The sequence below is a fragment of the Sprattus sprattus genome (genome assembly GCF_963457725.1).
Source record: "Sprattus sprattus genome assembly, chromosome: 17".
NCBI lineage: Eukaryota > Metazoa > Chordata > Actinopteri > Clupeiformes > Clupeidae > Sprattus > Sprattus sprattus.
Window position 1 is genome coordinate 7,054,157 of NC_137915.1, and position 10,000 is coordinate 7,064,156.

At 49.1% G+C, this 10,000-nt stretch overlaps 1 protein-coding gene across 1 annotated transcript in view; it reads left to right on the forward strand.

The window, feature by feature from the left end:
* mpp7a (MAGUK p55 scaffold protein 7a) overlaps positions 1 to 10,000 on the forward strand; it is a 135,732-nt gene that overhangs the window by 59,000 nt on the left and 66,732 nt on the right. The window contains exon 5 of the mRNA XM_080855124.1: positions 3,764 to 3,841. Within this exon, the coding sequence (XP_080711250.1) occupies positions 3,764 to 3,841 (78 nt within the window). The remainder of the gene's footprint in view (positions 1 to 3,763; positions 3,842 to 10,000) is intronic.

Below are 10,000 nucleotides of genomic sequence, written 5' to 3' on the forward strand. Positions count from 1 at the left end.
GACACAAATATCTCTCACACACACACACACACACACACACACACACCAAAACAAAGGGGTTCATTGTACCATAGTTTTGCAACCAGCTCTGTGCTCAGACACATCGCTCATTCTCCTTTTCCAGTGACAGGATCCCTCAGTAATGATCTTGCCTCTCCTTGAGTGAGCCTGTTCCAGCCAGCATGGTCTGCTAGGTAGCCAGGAGCCCCTCACAGAGCTGGACAGCCCCGGGAAGCGCTGCGCTGCGCTGGGCTGGGCTGGGCTGCGCTTGGGCTGTGCTGGGCTGGGCTGCGCTGGGCAGAGGCTAGAGGAGGAAGCCCTTTGTTCATTCTCTGTCAGCCCACTAAGGCTCTGTGCCCATGGCTTGGCTGGAGGTACTCTTTCTCCTGAGTCTTGATAAGGTTCTTATCGGAGCACCTTTCAGTGTCACTGGCTAACCCCCCCCCCCCCCCCCCCCTTCATTTCTTTCGCTCTGCCTCTTTTCCATTACATTGTAGGTTATATCATTAGCATGGCTGGGTACATACGGTGTTGCCAAAGCCATCATCGCTCCCTCTTCTTCTTTCTTTCACTTTTTCTCTCTATCTTTGCTCCCCCCCCCCTACCTCCTCCAGAGGCTTGGACACACAGACTCTCTCCTGACACTCACTCCTCTGACAAACGGACTTTTTCCACATTGCGCACACAGAGGCAGCCAGAACACCTTTTCTTCTCTCCTCAGGGTCTCTCTTCCCTCCTTCTTTCTGTCCATGACATTCTCTCCACACTGGAATGTGTGCTATGATGTGTGTGTGTGTGTGTGTGTGTGTGTGTGTGTGTGTGTGTGTGTGTGTGTGTGTTTATGTGTGTGTGTGTGTTTATGTGTCTGTGCGCAAGACTGCCTGGGTTGTAATTTAGGTTGCCTGGATGCCTGCATTCTCTGGCATAAGAACTGTGTGTGTGTGTGTGTGTGTGTGTGTGTGTGTGTGTGTGTGTGTGTGTGTGTGTGTGTGTTTGTCATCAGTGGTAACATCACAGAGAGAGAGAGAGAGAGAGACACTGCAACTATCTCTACAGATGTCACTGGCTTGCATGCCTACAGAGGGGATAGGAACATTCCTCAGGCGTGTGTGTGTGTGTCTGCAGAGAACAGTACCATTCCAAAGGCTAATATGTTATTTGTGTGTGCGTGTGTGTGTGTGTGTGTGTGTGTGTGTGTGTATTTGTGATGGATGTGGACACATTTGTGTTGTGAAGAAACACTTCTATCTCTGGCTTGTTGTCTCAGATAATGGAGATGTGTCTCTGTCTGTGTCTGTGTCTGTGTCTGTGTCTGTGTCTGTGTCTGTGTCTGTGTCTGTGTCTATGTGTCTGTGTGTGTTTGTCTGTGTGTGTGTCTGTGTGTGTGTGTCTGTGTGTGTGTTGGTGAGGTAGAAACAAGCCGTATTGCATATTGGGCTGGACGTTTGAGATAGTGTATGTCTCTTGTTAGACGTGTGTGTGTGTGTGTGTGTGTGTGTGTGTGTGTGTGTGTGTGTGTGTGTGTGTGTGTGTGTGTGTGTGTGTGTGTGTGTGTGTGTGTGTGTGTGTGTCTGTGTGTGTGTGTGTGTGAGAGCAGACTGGCTGGTATGTCTGGCTGATGTCCTGAGCTGATGCTGTGATATTGGTCGGGGCAGTGGGGCTGGGCCTCAGCGGGGACCAGAGGGGGGAGGTTTAGCAGGGTGCGTCTGACATGAGTCCCTGAACCTAATGCAATAGCCATCTGCTGAAGCTACACACAGCTGCAAAATAAACCTCTCAAGAAAGCAATCAAACACATGCACACACGTAGACGTAGTCTGACACACACACACACACACACACACACACACACACACATACATATACATACCTGTGTAAATATTCATACCTCAGTGTGTGTGTGTGTGTGTGTGTGTGTGTGTGTGTGTGTGTGTGTGTGTGTGTGTGTGTGTGTGTGTGTGTGTGTGTGTGTGTGTGTGTACAGACATAAACCATTGTGTTTATGTTTTTCATCTGTGTTTAGGGCAGTTTAAAAGTAATGAGCTGCCAACAGGAGACAGTCATATCTAAAAGCTGTACTACTGAGCAGTGCTGCAGTATCATGCGGGGGAGACGTCTCCTCGCTCTCGCTGTGGGGCTGAGCTGTCTGCTCCCACCCCCACCCCCTCTCCCCTCTCCCCCGTCCCCCCTCCCCCATCCTCCTGGATGTGGGTGCTGATGGCTGTAATGCACAGTGTTTTATGGCTACACAAGGGTCGACTCTGCAGCAGGACCTAAATCTCAAAAGCCTCCGTTACAACACATAGACCTGTAAAACAAGCCGGTTCCTGGCAAGTAAGAAGCGTGTGTGTGTGTGTGTGTGTGTGTGTGTGTGTGTGTGTGTGTGTACATGCAAGTAAGACACAATCGTGACTAATACATTACATGGGTTTACAACTGATTTATGAAAATCTGAGCGATAAACATCTTCCAGATTATGATGCATCTGTAAATGTGAGTGTGAGTGTGTGTGTGTTTGTGTGTGTGTTTGGCTGTAGTTAACTTTAGATGAGTGTAATAAATTCCTACTGAATTGCAAACACTCCCTCAACCCTGCCGTGTTCCACTGATGCATTGCTGCTTAAGCTTGCTCATGGCAGAGAACGAGGCCAAAGACACCATCCTGAGGTGTGTGTGTGTGTGTGTGTGTGTGTGTGTGTGTGTGTGTGTGTGTTTGTGTGTGTGTGTCTGTGTGTGTCTGTGTGTGTGTGTGTGTGTGTGTGTGTGTGAGGAGTGTGTGAGGTGTGTTTGTGTCTGTGTGAGAGGTGTGTGTAGTGGTGTCAAGGCCAAACACACCATCCTGCCATATGTCTTGTAAGCTGGCAGTTCACTTGTAGAAGACATTTCATTTTTGCCAGCCAAGCAGAGGAATTATGTCTGAGTCTGAGTCTGAGGATTACAACCAAAAGAAGAGTTACCCCATGCAACTCAAGCTCTAGCATTAAGTTAGGAATGTGTATGACGGTGGCAATTGCGATCTGACCATTTGAAATTGTAATGCTGTTGTTTTTCAGTGATTTGTGTGTGTGTGTGTGTGTGTGTGTCTGTCTGTCTTTCTGTCTTTCTGTGTGTCTGTGTGTGTGTGTGTCTGTCTGTCTTTGTGTGTGTCTGTCTCTGGTGCATCTGTGCATTCCCAAGCCAAACGTTCTTCATTTCTCTCAATGCTGATGAATCAGGAAAGAAACTGGGCTCCAGTTGGTGTGTGTGTGTGTGTGTGTGTGTGTGTGTGTGTGTGTGTGTGTGTGTGTGTGTGTGTGTGTGTGTCTGTGTGTGTGTGTGTGTGTGTGTGAGCATCTGAAGACCTAGAGGTTGCTTGGTTGCACACTTCAAGGAACACAGACAGCCGGGACAACCAGATGGTTTAATTGCACGGCAACTGTCGTCGTTAACAACGTGCCGGCAAACAAACTCATTTTCCAGCGGTTGCGCTTCCTCCGCTGTTTGTCTGTTCCTCTGCACTGCAGTGTCTGTTCCTCTGCGCTGTGGTGAACGAGTGAAGCTAACCCACCATGTCCAACCTCTTCATCACTCTGACGTTTTGCATTACGTATTAGGCTTATAGTAGAAAGATGGGGATTTAAGCACCTGTGGTGATTGAGTGTGTGTGTGTGTGTGTGTGTGTGCGTGTGTGCGTGTGTGTGTGTGTGTGTGTGTGTGTGTGTGTGTGTGTGTGTCTGTGTGTGTGTGCACCTCTGAACCCTGACCTTTGCCCTGTCTCTTTCAGATCCATGAGAAGCTGCAGTGCTATGAGGACAGCAGTCCTTCGCCGGTCTTACAGACAGCAGAAACACTCGCCGTGGATGTGAGTGTACACACACACACACACAAACACACACACACACACACACACACACACACGCGCACGCGCACGCGCACACACACACGCACACAAACACACACACACACACACACACACACACACACACACACACACACACACACACACACACACACACACACACACACACACACACACACACACACACACACACACACACACACACACTCCAGGTCTCCATAGACACCCTAATTCTCAGATTAAGTCTCAGAGGCATATGATATAATATTAACATACCTAGACATTTTCACTCTATATCATCTCTCACCTCAGACTAAGAGTACACTCCTACACACACACACACAAATGTACCAAAACTGCCTTTCTCTTGCATAAAGCCGCAACACCAACGCTGCTTAGATTTACCACATACACATGAGTACTACACACACACACACACACACACACACACACACACACACACACACACACACACACACACACACACACACACACACACACACACACACACACACACACACACACACACACACACACACACACACACACACACACATACACACACACACACACACGCACGCACACACAGGTTAGTGGAGAATGGAGAAGAGCCAGTGAAAGCCTGGTTAATAGTGTGTGGTTTTGTTTTAAAATCCTGAGGTCTGTTTATGATAATCAGAGCACCTCAGCGTAAGGCTGGTGTGTGTGTGTGTGTGTGTGTGTGTGTGTGTGTGTGTGTGTGTGTGTGTGTGTGTGTGTGTGTGTGTGTGTGTGTGTGTGTGTGTGTGTGTGTGTGTGTGTGTGTGTGTGTGTGTGTGTGTGTGTGTGTGGAAGATAGATTGAGAGACAGACAGAGAGCGAGAGAGAGATATTTACCGTGGTTACGTAACCTTAAACAGTTCATTAATGTGCTCTGAATCTTTCTACTTGTCCTTCTCTTCTTTCCCTATATCCTCTATTCCCATACCTTTCTCTCCAGTCTACTGCTCTCCTCTCTCCTCTCCTCTTCTCTCCGCTTCTCTCTTGTCTCTCCTTTCCTCTCTACTCCTCTCCTCTCCTCTTCTCTCTTGTCTCTCCTTTCCTCTCTACTCCTCTCCTCTCCACTCTCCTCTTTTCTCTTTCCTCTCTACTCCTCCCCTCTCCTCTTCTCTCTTGTCTCTCCTTTCCTCTCCTCTCCTCTTCTCTCTTGTCTCTCCTCTCCTTTCCTCTCTACTCCTCTCCTCTCCTCTCCTCTCCTCTTCTGTCTTGTCTCTCCTTTCCTCTCTACTCCTCTCCTCTCCTCTTCTTTCCTGTCTCTCCTTTCCTCTCTACTCCTCTCCTCTCCTCTTCTCTCTTGTCTCTCCTCTCCTCTCCTCTCCTCTCCTTTCCTCTCTACTCCTCTCCTCTCCTCTCCTCTCCTCTCCCCTCTCCCCATACTACTGCACCCACACACTTTGGCCTTCAGCAACCCTCTTAGTGAATTCTTTTGATCAGCATGTGCCTTTGTTCTCTGGGTGGCCGCTGACACAATCTGTCCTCTGTGGGTCCCGAGGTCAGTGTGTGTGTGTGTGTGTGAGTGTGTGTGTGTGTGTGTGTGTGTGTGTGTGTGTGTGTGTGTGTGTGTGTGTGTGTGTGTGTGTGTGTGTGTGTGTGTGTGTGTGTGTGTGTGTGTGTGTGTGTGTGTGTGTGTGTGTGTGTGTGTGTGTGTGTGTGTGTGTGTGTGTGTGTGTGTGTGTGTATGTTTGAGTGTGTGTTTTCACAGGGAGCTTGGCAAGAGGAGCAAGCCTCCTAAAATCTGCTCCCAGATCAGGAGAGTCAGGAGGGGGCAAAACTGGATCCTCCCCACGGGGCCCCCGTGTCAGGGCAGCCATCTTGTCTGTGCGTCTGTGAAGGCTCCGTCTGATTCTGTGTCTGCACCACCGCACGCCAGGCCCCCACCATGCCCCCTTCCACCCCCCCACCCCCCTGATTTATGTCGCGCTCCCTAGGAGCCCTCTCTGGGATTATCCCGTATCGGAGTGCCCAGCCAGCCAGCCAGCCAGCCAGCCAGGCAGCGCCAGATTCCGAGCCCTGCCCAGAGAAGTTCCGTGCGCTTCCCAAACACTGGGCCCGCAGCCGGTCCGAGTGTTTGTGGAGGATCGCTTTCCTAGAGAGAGAGACAGGAAGACAGGGCGAGAGGGTGGCTGTCTGAGGGGTGATGCAGAAGGGTGAGGGGGGGACAGGCTCTATGCTAGGGAAGTGTGTGTGTGTGTGTGTGTCTGTGTGTCTGTCTCTCTGGGGGGACAGGCTCTATGCTGGGGCAGTGTGTGTGTGTGTGTGTGTGTGTGTGTGTGTGTGTGTGTTAGTGTGTGTGTCTGTGTGTCTGTCTCTCTGGGGGGACAGGCTCTATGCTGGGGCAGTGTGTGTGTGTGTGTGTGTGTGTGTGTGTGTGTGTGTGTGTGTGTCTGTGTGTCTGTCTCTCTGGGGGGACAGGCTCTATGCTGGGGCAGTGTGTGTGTGTGTGTGTGTGTGTGTGTTTGTGTGTGTGTGTGTGTGTGTGTGTCTGTGTCTGTGTGTCTGTCTCTCTGGGGGGACAGGCTCTATGCCGGGGCAGTGTGTGTGTGTGTGTGTGTGTGTGTGTGTGTGTGTGTTTGTGTGTGTGTGTGTGTCTGTGTCTGTGTGTCTGTCTCTCTGGGGGGACAGGCTCTATGCCGGGGCAGTGTGTGTGTGTGTGTGTGTGTGTGTGTGTGTGTGTGTGTGTGTGTGTGTCTGTGTGTCTGTCTCTCTGGGGGGACAGGCTCTATGCTGGGGCTGTGTGGGTGTGTGTGTGTGTGTGTGTGTCTGTGTGTCTGTCTCTCTGGGGGGACAGGCTCTATGCCGGGGCAGCCACCGGTGTAGACTTTCTGTAATGGAGCTTTAAATTATAGAGCAACATTAAATGACATCGTAACCTGCCTGCACATAACCCCCCTATGCACAGTCTGGACTTAACCTGCCTCACAGCAGGTGTAAGTGTGTGTGTGTGTCTGTCTGTGTGTGTGTGTGTGTGTGTGTGTGTGTGTGTCTGTCTGTGTGTGTGTGTGTGTGTGTGTGTGTGTGTGTGTGTGTGTGTGTGTGTGTGTGTCTGCGTGTGTGTGTGTGTGTGTCTGCGTGTGTGTGTGTGTGTGTGTCTGCATGTTGTTTTAATGGTTTTTTACCTTTCACTAGTCACCCATAATAGTGTGGTTGTGACTCATGTTCATAAGGTAACGATATGAGATGTCATCGCTGGACATGGAGACAAACCTCACACCCACCCACCCACACTTGAAGGGGTAGAGGCGACATGTCCATGGCATGAAGCCATCCATTCCCTTTTTGTCCACCAGGTGGCAGTAGGGAGGGGAGCCTTGCTGGCTGCCTGGTTGCTTTGTGCCGCATTGGGAGAGGAGACTTCAGCCTTGGCCTTTGAGCTGCCTGCCACTCACATATAACTCCAGCATTCTCTTACAGCTGGCCAGTTCCATGACTTAGCTCCCAGATAGCAGATCTATGGCTGATCTCTTTATATAGAGGATCTGTGTAGGCCCTGGTCTGCATCCAATCGCACAGAGGTCAGGGTTTGCAGTGGATCCAGAAAGAACAACCACGTTACATTATTTGGTATATTACACCCAACCAATGACTGTAAATACTAAAAGATGGACACCATGGAGTCATGCACGTATGATCTGAACAAATTAAGCCAAAGTTGGTCGGCCATATTAGCAACTGCTGCGCAGTGAGTGCTTTTGAAGCCAGAGCATGCGCAGTAAAACAGAAAATCGGAAAGTCTGCCCAGAATTAAATTTTTGTTTTATTAAATTTCCTCCGATGGCTTCTCTTTTGCCTGAGCTTATGCTGGCTGTCCATTGTTTTTACAGTCATTGCACCCATTGTATCTCTCTATCGCATAATGCAACATGCACCATGGCAATATGATTCGATTTGTGAAATTAGAAGGATATGGTGAGAAGAGGAAATTATATTGGTGAAGAAACGGGTGATGTGAAACAGTACTGAGGACCGGTCAGGAGAAAAGAGGAGCTGAGCTTGGAGAGGTGGAGGGAATGGGATGTGGGTTGTTGTGATGGATGGAGAGGAGAGGAGGAGAGGAGAAGCCGTAGGTGGGTGAATGAGGGAAAGAAGGTGACACAATGGTGGAGGAGAGGATAGGCAGTAGGTGGGTGAGAGAGAGAGAGATGGAGAGATGGAGAGAGAGAGAAAGAGATGGGGACCGACAGAGAAATGGGTAGAGCAAGAGAGAGAGAGAGAGGGAGAGAAGGTGACTCATTGGTGGAGGAGAGATTTGTATGACTGCTGAGGATAAGTAAGGAGAGCAGTAGGAGTGTCTCATCCGAAAATACGGCATGTGATTTTTCTATCAAACTGGGGCTTAATCACTGGTCCAGGAACAGCCTTTCCGAATCATCATATTCACCATCAACAGTGCGTAAACACGGAGAACTGACTTCAGATTCGCATCACTGAAGTAACCGACGGGCAGTCAGGGCATGCAAAATTTAAAAGGCAAAGTACAGGCGTCAGCCAGGTGTCTGCTGATTGGTGCACTGGCTCAGTCCAGACATTAGTAGGCCAATCGTGGTCCAGGAAACTGTGGCGGTGGTCTTGATGTTTTAAACTGAGGAGAAAAGAGATGAATAGAGATCTGTTTCAGTTTGAATATGGAGTGGTCCTGTGGTCTCTTTCGTTTTCTTTCTGTCTCCATCTCTCTCTCTCTCTCTCTCTATCTCTCTCTCTCTACCTCTACCTCTCTCTCTCTCTCCCTCTCTTTCTCTCTTTCTCTCTTCCCCTCTATCTCTCTCTCTCTTTCTCTCTGCCACCAATCCCTCACTCTTGCTCTCTCCCTGTTCCTCCTCACAGCCATAAACTCAAGCCACACACATTTGCTTTCTTTTCATTCTGTTTCACTTTCATCTCTCTCTCACTCTCTTTCTCTCTATCACTCTATCTCTCTTTATATATACCTCCCCCCTCTCTCTCTCCCCCTCTCTCACCCCCTCTCTCTCTCTCTCTTTCTCTTCATCTCTCTCACTCTCTTTCTCTCTATCACTCTATCTCTCTTTATATATGTACCTCCCCCCTCTCTCTCTCTCTCTCCCCACCTCTCTCTCCCTCTTTTTCTCTCTTCTCTCTCTTTCTCTCTCTCTCTCTCTCTCTCTCTCTCTCTCTCTCTCTCTCTTTATGGAAGTAAGCAGGTCAGCTTTAAGTGGAAGTGATGTGTGTTTTGTAGTCACAAGTTTTGGTTTGTGTTTGAAATAACGTAAGAGGCTTCGCGGGCGTTCAGAAATGTAAACTGCCTAGTGCAGATTAAACCTGTCCAAACACACACACACACACACACACACACACCCACACACACACACACACACAGAGACACATACACACACTCACACACACGCACACAGAAACACACACACACACACACACACACACACACACACACACACACACACACACACACACACACACACACACACACACATTCACACAAGTACAGATTAAGCCTGTCTAAATACACAAGCAGAGAAAGGGGATTAGCTGAGCAAATGCATACAGCATGTGTGTGTTTTGCAAATGTGTGTATGTTTGTGTGTTTGATCAAGACTAGTTAACGTGACTGAAACGTGGAAAGACTGAGGTGGTTGTGGAAGTTCACATCTGTGCGCGTGTGCGTGTGTGTGTGTGTGTGTGTTGTCATACATAACAACCTCATAACTTAAAGGGGAGTACAGCAAGGGTGAGAGATCAGGATGGAAAATCTAGTGTAACAGCTCTTTCTATGAACGGTCTGAAGCTTTAAGGGATATCTCCATTGTGTCATGTTGCTGAGCGTGTGCGTGCAGACACACACACACACACACACACACACAGACACTCACACACACACACACACACACACACACACACACAGAGAGGCAGAGAGATATAAAGATGTGTGGTGATGTCTATCTGTTAACAGTTAATGTGCGCCTTCAGAGGGTCAGTGAAGGACTTCTGATGGACTGTGACCCACACACACTTACACACATACACACACACACAAATTAGTGAACACACACACATACCGACACAGTCTGTACACTTGCTCATCTGTCTTTCAGAGGGTGCAGTGACATCATGGTGTTTCCCTGTGTGTGTGTGTGTGTGTGTGTGTGTGTGTGT